The sequence below is a fragment of the Heteronotia binoei genome, chromosome 21, assembly GCF_032191835.1.
Source record: "Heteronotia binoei isolate CCM8104 ecotype False Entrance Well chromosome 21, APGP_CSIRO_Hbin_v1, whole genome shotgun sequence".
In the NCBI taxonomy this organism is placed as follows: Eukaryota; Metazoa; Chordata; class Lepidosauria; order Squamata; family Gekkonidae; genus Heteronotia; species Heteronotia binoei.
In genome coordinates this window covers 87676185-87695930 of record NC_083243.1, presented here as the reverse complement: position 1 = coordinate 87695930, position 19746 = coordinate 87676185, and the positions used below count along the sequence as shown (strand labels likewise).

The window sequence follows — 19746 nt, the reverse complement described above, 5'->3', positions numbered from 1 at the left end:
GTTTTTTTTCTGCTAATGAGTGGGAACTGACTTGTTGAAATGGACCCCAAGGACACTCGGACCTGATACAGGGGAATAGTGCGATATGGCAATGCAATTGTTAAAATAAAACATCAAGAAAAAGCAAAAGGATCACAACAGAGACAAAAAATATAATATGCTTTGAGCCTGGGAAAACAATGAAATGGCATTGCAAGCTTCTTCCCCCCACCTTGGGGTCTACTTAGATTAGCAATGGCTTTCCAATGTAATATCCCCTTTTGGCTGTGGGTTCCCAGGTTAGAGTGCTCATTAGTCCAGGTCCATTGAGCGGAGACAAGCTGGCTCAAAGCATCAGTCCTCTATTTGCAAGGACGCAACTTCAGGAAGCATGAGCTTCAGCTGCCTAGGAATGCTGAAGGTGAAACTGATCTCCACTCCCTTGAAACATATTGCAGCACAGACTAAGTTGCAAGGAAAATGTGGAATGGATTTTTCATTAACATCACTGGGCCCAATCTTAATGGAAAATCCATTCCACTTGCAGCTTTGCTTCCTGCTGCACTTGGCCAAGACAAGGCAGAAAAAGCAGGGAACTTTTTCAGCTTCAGAGCTTCAAAGGTTGAGGACAGGAGGGGGAGGAGGGAGAGAAAAGAGCCCGATGGGCTTGATTAGAGTCCAGGGTGAGCCAGTTCTGGCCTGCAGGACAGACATTTGACACCCCTGCCCTAACCTATCTCACAGGGTTGTTGCGAGCATAAAACAAAGGAGAGGAGGAGGATATTTGTAGACTCAAACTGTAAGACACACTTCATTCTTCTCTTCCTGGGTGTCTTGAATTATCAAGATGAGTGGAACAAAAAGAACTTCTTTGTATGTTGTGTGTAGGCATGGCTTGTCTTTGCTTTTCCAGAGAGAGTTAATTCTTGTGACCAAGAGAGGCAAAGTGCCCTGGAAGAGGCCAGGCAGAACCCTCGTGAGGGGATTGTCATACCTGAATGTGCTCCTGGAGGGCTGTATAAGCCAGTGCAATGTCATCAGTCCACAGGATATTGCTGGTGTGTCCTCATAGACTCAGGTCGTCCCTTACCTGGCACATCCACCCGGTAAGAAAAACTTTTTTCTTTTCCATCTATGCAAAGTGAAAAAGGGTGTGTTTTTTTCAGTTCAGCCTTGCCAGAACTACCTGCTTCATTTCTCAGTCTAGTTTCACAGAATATTTTCCTGTTAGTGAAAGGCATAATTACAGAGAGGATATATTTGTCATTTTTTTCAGAGAGGAGAAATGACATTGCTTATTTTTAAAAACCTGTGTTATGCACTTTATGTTAAATATAACTAATATTATGTTCTAATTAGCCTGTGTCTAAGCACTGATGGTGTTACACAGTTTAAAAGCTCAAAGTATATTCCCTGCCCATTTTAAAGTCTAATACAGTTGGTGTATTAGTGTACAATTGGGCTTAAACTCATTGCTTAAGCCAAGCCAGCTGACAATTTTAAGTATAAATGTTTTAAGGAATTATGCATATGAACTCTTCTCTTAGCTAGTAAGTGAATGATTGTGCAATACATCCCTGAGTTTCCTTCTGCCTCTTGACTTGGGGTAGGATACCTTGTTCCATCTGCTGTGGCTGTGATTTTAAAGGGGCTGGTGTGGGTGGGGAGAGGAGCATAGAGTGGTGTTTAATCCTTTCCTCTTGTTTTGCAAAAAAAATTACAACCCCCAAGTTGTTTTAGTTTTTCTGGTAAAAAGCAATCTTTTGATGGGGGAATGGAGAGAAGATAAAGGATTACATATATATATTTCTATCCATATTGCTCCTCTTAAAATTACCTTAATTAATTATTTTAAATAATTAATTTAATTTAATTAATTAAACATGTGTTGTTTAAAGCTTAGCAATGCCTTGGCAGACTTTGAAACTCTGTAAAACTTCTAGGGTTCCACACAAACCTCCCAATTCTCTCAAAAATGCAAGTGAATCAGAAATTCTCTCCTCAGCTGTATAGAACTAAGTTAATTAAATTAGCTCTATACAGCTGAGGAGAGAATTTCTGACTTTTAAAATGACACTCCCTATAGTAGCTGTGTGGCTTCAGGGAAAGTGGATCAGATCTGGGAACTTTCTCAACTTACTGGTTAAAAAAGGACATGTGTTGTTTGAAGCTTAGCAATGCCTTGGCAGACTATGAAATTCTGTAAAACTCCTAGGGTTCCACACAAACCTCCCAATTCTCTCAAAAATGCAAGTGAATCAGGAATTCTCTCCTCAGCTGTATAGAGCTAATTTAATTAACTTAGTTCTATACAGCTGAGGAGAGAATTTCTGATTCACTTGCATTTTTGAGCTAATTTAATTAACTTAGTTCTAACTTTAATTAACTTAGAGCTAATTAATTAACTTAACTTAGTTAAGTTAAGTTAATTAATTAATTAACTTAATTAATTAAGTTAATTAATTAATTAAGTTAATTAATTAATTAATTAACTTAATTAATTAATTAATTAACTTAACTTAGAGCTAATTAATTAACTTAGATCTAACTTTAATTAACTTAGAGCTAATTTAATTAACTTAGTTCTATACAGCTGAGGAGAGAATTTCTGATTCACTTGCATTTTTGAGAGAATTGGGAGGTTTGTGTGGAACCCTAGGAGTTTTACAGAATTTCATAGTCTGCCAAGGCATTGCTAAGCTTCAAACAACACATGTCCTTTTTTAACCAGTAAGTTGAGAAAGTTCCCAGATCTGATCCACTTTCCCTGAAGCCACACAGCTACTATAGGGAGTGTCATTTTAAAAGTCATTTTGGCTCAGGACCACAGCTTGGGGAGGGGGGGATCTTTTTGCCTCCATTCCCATGCTGTTTTCCTGAGCCCAAACTTCCCCAGGTGGAAGATATTTGCTCCAGTTCAGAACTATATGTACAGTATTTTGTGCACATGTTGATCCAAAATGGGCAAATCACTCCTCTCAGGGCCATTTTGGCTCAAGAAATACCATGAGAGGGGGGGGGAAAGGCAGGAGCCCTTCCTCCTATTGTGTTATGGTCCCAAGTCAAATTGGGCACCCACAGACTTCTGGGTAGCTGAGGGGAAAATGAGTCACGTCCAGGGAACCTTCACCTGGCTCACACACAAAAAAAATTCACAACCTTTAATGGCATAATACTACAAAGAATCAGGAAAAAAAATTCCAAAGCTAGGCACTAATAGTTATAATTATAAATATAAAAAAGTCCACCAGACAGAGCCCACCTGACTCATTAGAACCTGTCTTGTGCGGTTTTTGTCCCTGTATTCCATTTTTCTTATGTTGTTATTCCTTTTCAGCTGTTAACACTGGCCCTGCGGGGAAGACTGCTTGGAAGGACTGAAGAAAATTCTTGGTCTAACACCTCTAAGTTCCATTCTTTCGCTTTTCCTACTCTAGCATTCCTGTGCTCAATTCTTCCACCCCATTCTGTGACACCTGCTCTAGCTTCCCACAGGTGGTTTTAAAAATGGGCAGCAGAACTAGTGCTTGCAGGGGGCAGAATTCCTAATACAAGCCCAGCTGACTATTGTACTTCCAACAGGAGAGGAAGAATGTGAAGTTCATGTCTTAAGAACATATTGCTTACCTCTTCATTTTTTAGATATGAGACCCCCGTGTGTGAAAGTGATGCCAGATCAAAGAGCACAGAAATTGATGACCCATTCAAGGATCGGGAACTTCCAGGTCAGAATGGAGAAGAATCCTATTTGTCTTACTTGGACTATCTGTCTTGCTTATCCCCAAGATCAAAAGATCAACAGAGGTGGGATGATGGTTGGGAGGTCACTAGCAACAACTAACCAGTGCATTTCAGTGCTTGGGCTCCAGCTTGGTTTTATATCTATTCTCATGTTTGTATTCTTATCACTATATTCCACAACAAACCCAAAAAATATCTGCGAAGAGATCACTTTTCTCCATCTAAGGTTAAGTCTAAAATATATACATCATTTATATGGACAGTAGAAAGCACTGTTGACTGACTACTACCTGGCTCCTCTCATTTCCACTGTACCTTCCGTTCATTCAAGAAATTTTGTATAGACTTTTTTACCATGGAAAAATGAAGACACAAGTTTGGTTGATAAATTACTCAGGCATTCAATCCAACACGCATGACTACTGGTTTCTAATACGACTTTATTATTGATTTATAATCAATTGAAGGCAATTTAATGTGTGCACGGAGAGCAATTTGATAATCATCTGTTTTTCAATTAATACCCCACATTTCAGTTCTCTAGAGATTCCCCAGATATGTGACATAGTGTTGATTCTAGGAGAAATTGGGTTTGTGTGGATTTAGTCATGTCACTTTGAATACAGGAAAGCAAATGTTGACACTGTGGCTGATTCCGCACTAACCTTGCTCCGTGCCAGGCTTTTGTTTCTCTCAGGAGCAAGCTAGTGATTTCACACCAGCTGATCCCCACTGCCTTTTTGCGTGGGGAAAACCCGCAATTTGCCACACTGTAAATCTGTTTTTTCAGGTTTACACTGCTGCATAGCAAATTGTGGGTTTTCCCCATGCAAAATGGTAGTGCGAAGCAGCTGATGCGAAATTGTTAGCTTGCTCTGGAGAGAAACAGAAGCCTGGTGTGGGGCAAGGTTAGTGCAGAATCAGCCTGTGAGTTAATTTCAAACTAGCCTATGTTGCAAAAATGAAGTGCACTTCCATTCATTCAAAAATCCCCTACAATTTCCACATTTTTCCCTCATGGTACATACTCCTGGTCTATATCCCACACAATTCCCAAGGGCCTCAATATCAGCTTTTCAAGTAGCTGAGGGCAGGACCAGAGCTACATGTTTTTTGAGGGGGGGGGGGCAAAATTAAAAAAATGATGCCCCCTAGAGGCCATTCTATTTTATGGTTCCATAGAATACAATGGACTCCATACCCAATTTGGCACCCCCCTCTGTCGGCGCCTGGGGCAAGCACCCCCCTCTGCCCCCCCTAGATTCGGCCCTGGCTGAGGGGCTGCAGAACATGGGGGAAGGAAAGAGCCACACTGCTTCTGGCTCTCTGGATCTATCATTGTGGTTTAAAAATTGCTGTGTCTAGAATCTCTCTCATAGATTGCTGCCTTGACGTGGTGAGAGGGCTTGTGCTGTTCAGTGAGGTTGTGGGCTATGCCATGCAGGGCCACCCAAGATGGACAGGCCACAGCTGAGATCCCAGAAAAAATGCGATCCACTGGAGAAGGAAATGGCAACCCTCTTTACTATCCTTGCCAAGGAAACCTCATGGACAGTAACAGAAGGCTAAAAGATAAGGCACAGGAAGATGAGCCCCTCAGGTCAGAAGGTGTCCAATATGCTACTGGGAAAGAACACATGAAGCTGCCTTATACTGAATCAGACCTTTGGTCCATCAAAGTCAATATTGTCTTCTCGGACTGGCAGTGGCTCTCCAGGGTTTCAAGCTGAAGTTTTCCACACCTATTTGCCTGGACCCTTTTTTGGAGATGCCAGGGATTGAACCTGGGACCTTCTGCTTCCCAAGCAGATGCTCTACCACTGAGCCACCATCCCTCCCCAAGTGGAGGGCAAGTCCAGAAACCACAGAAAGAACGAAGCGGCTGGGCTAAAGCCGAAAGGACACTCAGCTGTGGATGTGTCTGATGCTGAAAGGAAAGTCCGATGCTGCAAAGAACAATACTGTATTGGAACGTGGAATGTAAGATCTATGAATCAAGGTAAGCTGGATATGGTCAAACAAGAAATGGCAAGACTGAACATCGACATATTAGGAATCAGTGAACTACAATGGACAGAAATGGGTGAATTTAACTCAGAGGATCACTACATCGATTACTGTGGGCAAGAGTCCCGTAGAAGAAATGGTGTGGCCTTTATAGTTAACAAGAGAGTGAGGAAGGCAGTAATGGGATACAATTTCAAAAACGACAGAATTATCTCAGTCTGTATCCAAGGCAAACCACTCAATATCATAGTAATCCAAGTCTATGCCCCAACCACTGATGCAGAAGAGGCTGAAGTGGACCAGTTCTATGAAGATCTACAACACTTTCTAGAATTAGCACCAAAAAAGATACCCTCCTCATCATAGGGGACTGCAATGTCAAAGTAGGAAGTCAAAAGGTAATCAGAACAACGAACAATTTTGGCCTTGGAGAACAAAATGAAGCCGGGCAAAGGCTAATAGAGTTTTGTCAAGAGAACAAGCTGGTCATAGTGAACACCCTCTTCCAACAACCTAAAAGGCGACTCTACACGTGGACATCACCTGGTGGGCAACACAGAAATCAGATTGATTATATACTCTGCAGTCAAAGATGGAGAAGCTTCTTACAGTCAGCAAAAACAAGACCTGGAGCTGACTGTGGCTCAGATCATGAGCTACTTATTGCAAAATTCAGGCTTAAACTGAAGAAAACTGGAGAAACCATTAGGCCATTCAGGTTTGACCTTGATTGCATCCCTTACGAATATACAGTGGAGGTGAAGAATAGGTTTAAGGAACTAGAGTTGATATACAGAGTGCCTGAAGAACTATGGATGGAGGTTCATGACATTGTACAGAAGGCAGCAATCAGCACCATCCCAAAGAAAAAGAAACGCAAGAAAGCAAAGTGGCTGTCTAATGAGGCTTTACAAATAACTGAGGAAAGAAGGAAAATGAAAGGCAAAGGTGAAAAGGAAAGATTCACCCAACTGAATGCAGATTTCCAGAGAACAGCAAGGAGAGATAAGGAGGCCTTCCTGAAGGAACAATGCAAAGCAGCAGAGGAAAATAATAGAATGAGAAGGACAAGAGATCTCTTCAAGAAAATTGGAGAAATCAAGGGAATGTTTTGTGCAAAGATGGCCGTGATAAAGGACAAAAACGATAGGGACCTAACAAAAGCAGAAGAGATTAGGAAGAGGTGGCAAGAATACACAGAAGAATTATACAAGAAGGATCTCAATGTCCTTGACAACCACAAAAATGAAATCACTGACCTCGAGCCAGACATTCTGGAGTGTGAAGTCAAATGGGCCTTAGAACTACCAGAAGTTCAAGCTGGGTTCCAGAGAGGTAGAGGAACTAGAGATCAAATTGCCAACATTCAATAGATTATGGAGAAAGCACAGGAGTAGCAGAAAAACGTCTATTTCTGCTTCATTGACTATGCTAAAGCCTTTGATTGTGTGGATCACAACAAACTGTGGCAAGTCCTTAAAGAGATGGGAGTACCAGACCACCTCACATGTCTCCTGAGAAACCTGTATAAGGGTCAAGAAGCAATTGTCAGAATGGGATATGGAGCAACTGATTGGTTTAGAATAGGAAAGGGAGTTTGACAAGGATGTATATTGTCACCCTGCTTATTTAATTTATATGCAGAGTACATCATGTGGAATGCTGGTCTGGATGAAGCAGAAGCCTGAATTAAGATTGCCGGGAAAAACATCAACAACCTCATATATGCAGATGACACCACTCTAATGGCAGAAAGTGAGGAGGACCTAAATAACCTCCTGTTGAGGGTGAAAGAGGAGAGCACAAAAGTAGGCTTGAAACTCAACTTCAATAAATCTAGGATCATGGCATCCGGCTCCATCACTCTTTGGCAAATAGAAGGGAAAGACATGGAAGTAGTGACAGACTTCACATTTCTGGGATCCAAGATGTACATTTCTTTGCAAGGATCTAGAAGGCTTTACAGGCAGGCACATCTGTAGCCCTTGGGACAACACCATTATTCTGAGGTGCACACTTGTACCACAAAAAACCCACTACATTTCACAAGTGGTGGACCTACAAGGATTGTGTGGGGCATCTCATTAATCTTTTCCATTATTTCTGTTTTTCCTTCCCTGACAGTCTATATAGTCTCCCTCCCACCAGCCTACCTACCTTTATCTCCCCCAATCTTCAGTTTTCTGGTCTTTCCTCCCCCTTGCAGCCTCTAAAACTATGGGCCAGTTGTGTAGTGTAGCCACCAAGCACAATTGTGCTTTGGGGAACTTGAGGGGGGGGGTCATCTCACTTTCCCCTATATCCCCCCTGCCTACACTTTTTGCTGTTTTTTCCCTCCTGGCAACCCCCATATTCTCACATTTTCCCTGGTTCTTTCTGTCTTTCCTACCCACCCACCAACCTTTTAAAAAAAAAAAAAAAAATCTGAACCCATCTTTGGCTACATTGAGATTTATTTACTTCATTTATACCTCACCTTACTCCACAACAGTGACTCAAAGCAGCTTAAATAATTTTCCTCTCCTCTATTTTATCATCATGAGAGCATGCGACTAGTCCAAAGACACTTTGCAAGCTTCCATGGAAGAATAGGGATCTAGCCACCAAACCAAATGATTTTCTTGAGATGGCTGTTGTTGAGGAAATGGCCAGTCTTGGGTGGGTAATTCAAGTTGGGTGGTCACAAGTTATCCAATGGTTGTTGGCAGGCCTGGCTCCAATGAGTTCTCCCTCAAAAGCCAATATATCCCTGGAAAGTGCCCTGTCCTTCCCTTTTACTGACAGAACCCACCTCTTGAAAGTTGGTACTATTGTTGTGGTTGTCTAGCAATGGCTACTGAGAGCATTTGTTTCTTAAAGGTACTTCTATCATTTTGTAGTGTTTTAACCCGCCAGTGCATTTTTAGATATATATTGCAGATTTTTTTTGCAAACTTGAGGCTTTTTAAAGGCTTGTAAGAAGATATGTCTCTTCATATCTCCAGTCTCTGGATTTAAACATCTGCAGATTAGGCCATGTTGAGAATTAGATATATTGATGATATGCACTCTGCAAAATGTGCGGTAAATAACAGCCAGATTGAGGTGGCTTACACTATTGTGTAGATGTGACCCTTTTGTGATATTTTCGAAGTAACCATTTTCTTCCTTTTGCAGGCTGCCCAGAAGGGAAGAAAGTAGAATTTATTACCAGTTTACTGGATGCTCTGACAACAGACATGGTACAGGCCATTAACTCAGCAGCACCTGCTGGGGGTGGAAGGTGAGTCTGAAAGGCACGCAAGCCAAACTAAAATGAAACAAAGATCTGTAGGGGGGTTGTGTCTTCTTTTCTGAATTGTAGGGTTTTTTTACTCATTCCAGTACAGAAATACAAAAAGGACATTTCCGCTCTAGAGTCTGCTATAATAAACTGCAATAGCCACCTTCATTCACTCTCTCAAGGACCAGAAAAGTATTTATCTCTCTTCATGAAATGAGACATTAACCGATTACCTATTACTTTAATCATTGCTCTTCAAAGGCCTGATAAAAATCTTCTGGTAGTTAAGACTAATTATTAGAATTTAGATACTGCTGATCTCTGAGCCCCGTGGTGCAGAGTGTTAAAGCTGCAGTACCGCAGTCCTAAGCTCTGCTCATGACCTGAGTTCAATCCCCGGCGGTAGCTGGGTTTTCAGGTAGCTGGCTTGAAGTTGACTCAGCCTTCCATCTTCCAAGGTCGGTAAAATGAGTACCCAGCTTGCTGGGGGGAAAGTGTAGATGACTGGAGAAGGCAATGGCAAACCACCCCATAAAAAGTCTGCCATGTAAACATTGTGATACAATGTCACCCCAGAGTCGGAAATGACTGCTGCTTGCACAGGGGGACTACCTTTTACCTTTTTTGATCTCTCTCTCACTCTCTCTCTGTCTCTATCACACACTTCTGAAAATAGCAACAAGGTACACACATTCCTTGTGGGAGGATTCTTTTAAGACCATTGACTTCAATGGATTTAGATGGGTGTAACTCTGCTAGGATTGCACTGTGATAGTGCAATCCTACAAACACTCTCTTGGGAGTAAGCACCATTGAATTGACCTGATTAGAATTCCAATCAGACATTGGGAGGGGAATGAGTAGATGTTGGGTAGGAATGGGTAACACAGGCATTAGTTTCCCAAGACAAATATTTCTGAGCATGGCATCTCACACCCAATTATATTGAGTATTAAGGATCGGGTTCTTTACAAGACATTTTAATTTTATATTCATAACTTGTTAATCACCTTGATGTCTAAATGTCTGTGAACTGAAGTTCAGTAGTATGCTGATACTTCAGAAAATCCAACATGCATCACTTGAGTGCATTTATGTACTGCTGATAAAATCCTGCTTGTGTGCATGAGGTCCAGGCAACCCCCCCAGCCCCCCCCTTCTGTAACTATGAAATGGATTTTCCATTCCAAGCTAAAAGTGGCTTGAATTCAGTTTTTGTAGCTTTATTGTATCAAATGTAGCATGTCAGAGGTGAAGAAAAACTCTAGAGAGTATCTGACATCCTTAGTTATTTGAATTTCAGTCTCTGTGCCATTGTAAACAGCACTCTTAAGAATAAGCTAGAAAGACTTAAAAAATTCTGAGGAAGTTAAAAGTAAAGAGGAAGTCCATATGTTAAAATAAACCCTCAACTTGCTGATATTTTAATTTCATGAAGGCCCTGGTTTCTACAACTTGATGTCAAAAAGGACCTTTCTTCTGACCTTACATTCTCAGCAGAGAGTGAAAATGGGAGGGGGGAAAAAGCTTTTTAAGCTTTCAAATGTGGCAAACAGCAGCCTTAGTTAACAGGATCTCAGTCATCTGTTTGACCTCTCATGCTATGGAACTATTCTGATATAAACATCTATGTTAGGGTTCCCAGCCTCCAACCTGCCCACTTGGAGCTGGCCAGTGGAGGATCCCTACCCCCAAATAGCTCCATCAGTGCCTGATGTGTCCAGATTGATGACATCACCCAGAAGCGATGCCACTTTGGCAGGCACATCGTGGGGGCTGATCTAGCACTTGGATTAAAACTTTTTGGAGAGCCAGTTTGGTGTAGTGGTTAAGTGTGTGGACTCTTATCTGGGAGAACCGGGTTTGATTCCCCACTCCTCCACTTGCACCTGCTGGAATGGCCTTGGGTCAGCCATAGTTATCACAGAGGTTGTCCTTGAAAGGGCAGCTGCTATGAGAGCCCTCTCCAGCCCCACCCACTTCACAGGGTGTTTGTTGTGGGGGAGGAAGGTAAAGGAGATTGTGAGCCGCTCTGAGACTCTTCGGAGTGGAGGGCGGGATATAAATCCAATATCTTCTTCTTCTTCTTATGGCACCATAGGGACATCCCCTGCCAGAAGCCAGGTAAGATCTGGCAACCCTGATCTGTGTGCTTCATGTTAGCATGATCATAACCCAAATTTTGCATTATTTCTTTCTTGCTAAAAAAAAGGAATTAAAGAAAACAATTGCAGTTTCTAAAACGGGGATCTTCAGTGTGATTCCCATGGGCACCGACCGTGGTGTCTGCCAACACCTTTCCTGCTACCTGTAAAAAATGTTAAGAAACTTTTAGGATTGGGTGGGGCCAGATGGAGCTTTTGCCCAGCAAGGCTTTTGTTTGGCCATGGCAGATGTGATTGGCTCTGCAGATTTTTAAAAGCATTGTTTTGGCAGCAGCTGACACTACAGCACAAGGGTCTTCACCATAGTAGCCATTTTGTGGCTACCTCAATCTCCTGCAGCAGCCATTTTGTGGCAATAATTTTGTGAGTGTTTCTACCACAATGTGGCAGAATTCTGAAGGTGTCCACAGGCCCAGTAAAGACTGGGAAGTCTGTTCTAAAAGACTGGTGTCATTTAGCTGGCCACTTTGCATGTTATGGGAAAGATGGTTCATGACATCTGCACATGCTGTTCTTTAATATTTGAGAGGCACTAGCTTACCACAGAGCATGCGGTAAATATGTCCCCAGGTGCTCTGGACAATTGCAACTCCCAAGAGTGTGATTTACACATCTTTTCAAATATGAATGCTCTTCTGTTGACATACAGTGGAACTAAAGGACTTGCCTTATATTATTAACATGAAGCAGCTTTTGATTCCCACCCCCATCTGCAAATTTACAGATGTACCCATGAAAGTCTTTTCTGTGTATCAGGAAATAAAATCCACATGTAATTTGTTGCATGTGCCCATTATACATACATCTATTGGAGTTTGCTTGCACAGCCCCTACATGTTCCACATGCAGCTTTGTCGGGGGAATTTTTCAGATTTTTTTGGGTTCTGTTCCCATATATACACTTAAACAGAGTGTATGTATAGGAACAGAAACAAAAAGAATATGAAAGATTCCCCCTGATGAAGCTGTACGCAGAATACATAGGGGTTGTACAATGATTAACGATTCTATTTCCCTCCTCACCAATTTGTTTCTTCATCTTCTTTTTGCCTTGGTGCAGCCCCCCTTTCTCCTCACAGCTCTATCAACAATACATGCATTACTTATAAAATCACATCTTTCCATAAATCCCTAGTACAGTACTAGATGGAGGATAAAGAATTACTAAGTGTTGGCTGGCAAATGGATATACATTCTGAACAGTATAAAAAGTATTTGTAGTCAATTGATTGCTTTGCTACTCTAATTTGATAAGTAAAGCTATCTGGAACAAAGCTATACTCCATAGACTTTCATACTACTTATCAGTTGTAATTAAAGTTGTGGATTTCCAATGCTGAGATATGATGGATTTTGCTGTTATTTAAAAATATTAATGATTTATTTGCCAATTTCTTATTTTGCTCTGTAAATAAAGTTAATACAGCCACTTTTGAATCAGGCATTAAATTTAATTTCAGCATCTTATGGCACTCATCATATCAGCTTCCAAAAAGTATCTTTGAGCAGTGATCAGATTTTTGTAGTGAGTGTGGTTGTTCTCCACAGCCATTGTATCTTACACTATGAGGCACCATAAATTTTAAATAACAAAACAGTGTAATGTAAAGGTCAATGTTGTCCTGACAGAGCTTGCACATAGAACTTCAAATAGACAAGAGCATGTAGCAAGAAGTCATTAACTGAAGATAGTTCAAAAGCAGTCTTTCCAATCACCAAGGAGTGACAATTTTCCAGTATTTAGTTCATCAGTTCAGAACATGTCAGGGTTCAGAACATGTCTGTAAGATTTCCAGGTTCTTACAGACATGTTCTGAACCTTGTTGGTCTCCTGTGAATGTATTGTAAAGATTGGGTTCCAGTGATAAATAAGCCTCCAAACTGAAGAAAGACGGATGAAACGTCTTGATATCTAGAACAGATGTCTTTGGAAGGGCTTCTTTAGTTCCATGAACTAAATACTGGAAAATTGTCACTCCTTGGTGATTGGAAAGACTGCTTTTGAACTGTCTTCCGTTAATGTCTTCTTGCTACATGCTCTTGTCTATTTGAAGTTCTATGTGCAAGCTCTGTCAGGACACCACTGACCTTTACATTACACTGTTTTGTTGTTTAAAATTTATGGTGTCTCTTAGCGGTTTTTTAATTTACACAGCTGTACACTAAAATCCTATAGTTTTGCTATCGTAGTAGCAAACCACCCCATAAAAAGTCTGCTGTGAAAAAGTTGTGAAAGCAACGTCACCCCAGAGTCAGAAATGACTGGTGCTTACACAGGGGACCTTTCCATTTCCTTTTCCTGTATCTTACACGGCAGTGTTCAGGGGGCAGGAACTGGGCCACAATATCTCAAAAATCATAAATAAATATCAGTTTACTAGAGATGAGGCCTTCAGTTTGCTAAATACAAGTTTTGCTGTATACAAATGATGTAAAACTTGCATGTGCAGCTGTGAACCAGCTGCTTAGACTGGAGCATCCAGTTCTCTACTACCCTCCATCTGTGTATTTGCTAAGCAGCATCAGCTGCTGTGATATTACTCTGATAAATCTGGCAGAAGGCATAGGATGGTGGTTAGTGCAGGCTTTGTTTCTGACTGAGGTTAGCGGCACTTCTGTTCTCTTCTGCCTCTCTCTGCAACCTTGCCTCCCTTTCCTTCATGAATGAATTCTTCTCTTGATAGCGGGACTAGAAATTGTCACTCCACAGAGACTTTTAACAAATGTTTTCAGTTGTCCAAAGATGTTCACTTGGCAGGCAGCAAGCTTCTGAAACCCCTGCCAGATAATTTATACCTACCATAACTGGCATTTCTAAAGAGTTTTATGCTGAGATTGTTGTATCCAACTTTTAAAAAAAGATTATTGTATGGCTGATATTTTCAGAGATAATAGTGCTACTTAGCATATGCATAACACTTCAGAGGGTTCATAGAAATTCACATTCATTATCTAAGACAAGCCGGCTGAATAAATTAACTTAAACAATTCAACTCAAAAAGGCTAACAATAAAGCACAAAAAAATCAAAGCAAAACAAACATCTCAGCATAATCTAAAAATGCAAATTCAGTACTGTCACTATAAAATTGATGTATCTAATCAAAGATCATTTTAAAATGTGCACTAACAGGCCAGAATGTTAGAGCTCCTTACTTGGATCTCTTCTCTTATTATACTTTTCTAAATAGTGGTTGATGAGAGGAAGGGAGAACCATAAGATATGGTGAAGGCTGTTACTCCCCCATGCCCTTTCCCCAGTGTAAATTGCCTCCCTGATGGTGTTATTTGGTCTGATATAATAGAAAACATCCATGAATATATGTGTGAGCTATTGCTCCCTTGGGGCTGTTATATTGGGAAGATGGTTGGGAGGGAGCAGCAGAGGGAATGTACACTTTAAAAATGGTACTTTTCATGTTTGATTTCAGAAAAGGACTAAAAACTGCCATTTGGGTTCCACAATACCATTTCAGGATGCATTTTTTCCAGAAGGATTTGAGTTCAATTATTTCTTATTGGGGACATTGGGGGAGGGGCAGAGCTAAAGTGTCTGTTTTTCAATAGAAGTACACCAGAATTGTAGGTGATCTAGTGCTGCCTGTCCACTAAAGACCCACTGCCCAAGTTCCAAGCAAATTGGACCACAGGCTCAAATTCTATAGACTACAGAATATGGTGTTCTCAGCCATCCTACTTATCTCTGTTGTTTCCCATTGGGGGGGGGGGTAACAACCAAAGAAGCCAATAGCCAAACACACAAGAGCAACCACTGGCCCAAAGCCTCTTAATGCAAACAGAACCAACAAGCTCAACAGAAGCAGTGCCAAATTAGAGAATCCCAGCAGAGCCACTGATGCTGTGGCAAGTCCGACACAACCAGTGTCAAACCAGAGAAGCCCAGCAGAACCCACAACCAATGTGGTAAACCCAGGAGAATGAACACCCTTCATCATTAGCACCAGAGGTTTTTTGGTAGAAAAAGCCCAGCAGGAACTTATTTGCATATTAGGGCATACCCTCTGGCACCAAGTCAGCTGGAACTGCATTCCTGTGCATTCCTGCTTTTTAAAAAGCCCTGATTAGCACTCCTGTCCCCTCCACCTCCTTTATATTTCTTCTTTAGAGGAAACATAACACCATAACAGCAGGCACCTGCTTCATTTTAGATTTTGCAGGGAGGGATCTGCTTGTGCTTGTTTTAAATCGAGATACTTGTGAACTTTCCTAACATCTCTTGTTCCAGTAATATTGGGGGGGGGGGGGGCGTTCTTTATGGCAATGGCAAGAATAATATTTTGGTACTGTATTTATTTTCTGCATAGAAGTGCGCCCTCTAACATCTGATCCAATTACCTTGGAGTGCTTCTCCCTCCCCCTCCCTCTCATTGCCCAGCACATTTGTAAAATTGAAGGAAAGCAGGCGTAGCAGACTTAAAATGCCAGCCCCAAATATTTTCAGCTTTTCCTAAATAGAATTTTTTTGGAACCAATATCTGATATTCCCAAGAATCCCAGATATTACCCAGATACCCAAATATATCCCCAAAATATTGATAAGGTATTTTTCAGATATATGTTTGGACTGCACATATCCAAATGCACATCCTTAAACAATCCCATTTTTAATTCTTTGTGCACACAGACAAAAGATAATCCATTAAACTAGATCACTATTCTAGACAATATATAGGACTAAGCCACTTTGGACAGATTCTGTTTAGAGGCAGCATAAGATTTTTCTAAATAAATAAAAGCAATAAGGGCAGACTTGTCTCTTTAAGTGCAGGTCTGCCCCAATCATAAGGTGGGTGGGGAATCCAATTTTAAACAGGTGAAAAATGCTGAGCCTTCCCAGTGCCTAACACTTTTATCCTTTCTGCTCTTCTTGGACACTTTTCTTCTAGCTGGGCTCAGTTCCATTACCAGAGCCTGGATGAAAGAAAAGTGATATTGGGTCCAACTTTAGGCAGAGGCAGGTTGGCCATTATGAGTGCTGGGAAGTCTCAGAAGGGCTGAGCCCAGGCCAACCCTGCACAGAGCAAGGAAGTTAGCACCTAGCCTGCCCAAACTCTGTGTCACTAGCAGGGGAGGGGAAGCGCTCCCAGGCTGCCTGCGCTTCTGACAGCCCAAGGGAGGAGGTACTAGCCAGTGGGTAGGCAGGCTGTCTCTCCTTCCCTATCTCTCCCTTTGGAGGGGGCAGTGCAAGCAAACTGCCTCTCTCTCTCTCCTTTGGGAGAGTGGGGATTAATTAGGGTGTGGGTCTTTTCCTGAGTTTTTTTTTCCTTTTGAGTTCTGCCCCTGACTGCAGGGAGCTGTCACAGGCACCACTCCCTTCATTACCAAAGGTGTAAACATGCCCTGCCCATGTGCCCCTTTTGTTCTCACTCCTGCTTTATACTCAATTAAAACAATATAACAAAGGAGAATCACGGGGAGATAGCAAACCAAAAAAACCACCGTGGTGAAATTACAAAAACAATTAAAGTCACTATTTAGCAATTAAATAAAAAAATCTTTAAATATAGTGATATTTTCATAATTCATTAATACAATCTCATAGGAAAGGAAAAGTCCCCTGTGCAAGCACCAGTCGTTTCTGACTCTGGGGTGACATTGCTTTCACAAAGTTTTCATGGCAGACTTTTTATGGGGTGGGTTGCCATTGCCTTCCCCAGTTATCTATGCTTTTCCCACAGCAAGCTGGGTACTCATTTTACCGACCTCAGAAGGATGGAAGGCTGAGTCAACCTCGAGCTGGCTACCTGAAAACCCAGCTTCCACTGGGATTGAACTCAGGTCGTGAACAGAGTTTAGGACTACATAACAAAGTCAGTAATTCATACAGAGCCATATAAAGCCATTCATAGCAGCTGAGCACATATATTTTCAAGAGAAGTACAATTCTCATAACAAAGTGCTAAGTGCAAAAAGGTGCTTGTATAATAATTGTTAAAAGGCCATTTGAAGAAGACTCCACAGATCCACCTCTGATGGAGCCCGAAGCCGACTGACACTTGCCCCGCCATTTCAGATCCCTTTGTCAAAGAGGGGAAATTGAAGTTCTTCCAAAATTCTTACTGTAGAAAATTATTCAAGACCACATACAAGCACACTCAAATCCTTCCAAGGGTGTATTACATATGTACTTCTCTTGAAAATATATGTGCTCAGCTGCTATGAATGGCTATATATGGCTTTGTATGAATTCCTGACTTTGTTATGAGATTGTATTAATGAATTGTGAAAATATCACTATATTTAAAGATTTTTTGACTTCATTGCTAAATAGTGACTTTGTTTTCATAGTTTCATTGTCGGTGCGGGAGTTAGCAGAGTGAGCGTGGTGACCTGCCCAGCACAGGGCTCCAGGAAAGAAATCAGCCAGACACCTGCAACTAGTGCCAAAATAGTGTATTTACAGATATATACAATAAGTGCTCACTAGTGCAGTCCAATATCTTACTCCAACAGACAAAATGCTCCGTCTACACACCAACTCTCGGAGAGAGACCTGTGTGGTCCACACACAGTCTTTTTATAGTCCTACTAGCCAATCCTGGCTGTGCACTGTCATGCTGACTCAGCAGGTTTCTTCTCTTGGCTTCTGCCGGCTCAAACCAGCCTGCTGATAAGGTCATTGTGACCTAGCATGCCTGCTAGATCACCAGCTGTCAAAACATAGCTGTCAGACTGGGTGCAGATAGATTCATTACACCAACATTCATCACGGTGTTTTTTCTTGTTTGTTATACTCAGGTAAGGCAGGCCTGCTTTTAAAGAGCAGAGGGTGCCTCTGTCAGGCTAATTTGGCCTTTAACCTAGTAATCAGTCCAGTCCTGCTGGTGATAGATCAGTTCTGCCCTATCTATCTAGTACATTTTTATCCTACTCTTCCTCCCAGGAGCTGTGGGCAGCACACACATTTCTCCTCTCCCTTCCAACTCTGTGATTCAATGATTTTATAGACAGTTCTGTGGGGTGGGTGAAGCTAAAAGAGAGGGTAGCTGGCCCAGGGTCACCCAGTGAGCTTCCATGGTATTATTACTATTTATTGTATTTGATGAATCGCCTTATCCTGGCCAGTGCCAGGCTCAGGGCGATGTACAACAATAAAATCAGTTACATTATTTATATATATATATATATATATATATATATATATATATATATATATATAATCAATTACATTAAAAATTACAAACCCTGATGGCATCTTTAAAGTGCTCTTATTCAGTTATTGGATCACATCGGGGGGGGGGGGGGATGTCCTTTAGAGCAACTTCTGTCTTATTCCAGGAGTCGACCAGGATTTATCTAAGGCCATCATATTGTGTAGCAGATGGAACCAGAGTCCATCGCTCCCAGGTCAGCACTTTTAATAGCCTAGGCGCCAGACCTCCCTGTGATCTATGCACGTATTCTGCTACCACAGCAAAAGGAAGATAACAGCCTGGCTTCTGCCAAGTTTTTCCTGAAATGATGACTTAAAGCAAACAATGACCTGAGGAGAGGAGAGCAGAAGCAGGATGACGCTGTCCCTAGTGTGTATAAATTACTAATTGCCCTCCTTCCTGCGAGTTATTTCCCTGTTCTGATGTGGTCAAAAGAAGTAGGCTCCAACGACTGCCAATGATGTTTCTGAATGTATTGTGTGCTTTTTTGGTGTATGGTGGTTTTCCTTGTGCTCTTTCTCTCTCAGAATAAATTTACTACACTTTTTCTGCAAGAGCTGCAATCTTGAGGGTCTTTCATGTGGCTGGGGTTAGTGAGAGGTGGTGTCATGTAGGTAAATAGTAACCTAGAAAGTGGCTGACTCTGTGTTCTCTTATTCTCTCCCTTTTCCTGATGGAGTTGGTTGAGACTGAGATTGATGTCAAGTTTTTTCCTATAAAATGCTGACATATATCAATACTAGAACAAAAATTTGCTAAAACAAACTCTCCCTAAATCAGCTGTACTGAAATCTGGGTTATGAAAATAAATCAAACAATAACTATATTTCCAGTTACTTTCACATTGTTTATTAATATTAATTATGTAATGTTTACAAAGTAGAAATACCATTATCTGTATCTTGCAAGGTGAACCTTGTGTTTAGAGACACTGCGTGTTTTCTATCTATTCCCAATGCTAAACAATTCAGAGGCACTGAGCTATTCAGAAAATATTATACATGGTTGAATTTTCAATAGGACTTAACTCCTTTCCAGATGTTACTCTTCTTACTTTTGTCCCCTGTACCAGGAAACCATGCTATACGCCATCACCTTGGTACATACTATCACCGTTTTGTCTGCAAAGGCCATGCATGCAGTTTTGCAACTTTAGTATGCATGAATACATAATACCTCCAAATCCAGTTGTCAGATAATGCATATTGCATCTTCAAACATACACATTATTGTATGTATAGTTATTGCATGTACTGAGATGATCACACATTGCATGTTCTCCTGCCACATGGTATAGGAGTGCCAGAAACATGACACCCAAAAAAGAATGCAGAAATGCACTCCATGGATCTACAGTGGCACAACTGAAACAATTGGGCCCTCTTAATATGTTATTTATAAAAATTTATAGTATTCAA

General features: G+C 41.3%; 1 protein-coding gene across 1 annotated transcript in view; it reads left to right on the top strand.

Moving 5' to 3' along the window:
- SMOC1 (SPARC related modular calcium binding 1) overlaps positions 1 to 19746 on the top strand; it is a 256148-nt gene that overhangs the window by 216960 nt on the left and 19442 nt on the right. Inside the window, exons 8-10 of the mRNA XM_060262366.1 lie at positions 893 to 1085; positions 3622 to 3704; positions 8884 to 8989. Of these exons, the coding sequence (XP_060118349.1) occupies positions 893 to 1085; positions 3622 to 3704; positions 8884 to 8989 (382 nt within the window). The remainder of the gene's footprint in view (positions 1 to 892; positions 1086 to 3621; positions 3705 to 8883; positions 8990 to 19746) is intronic.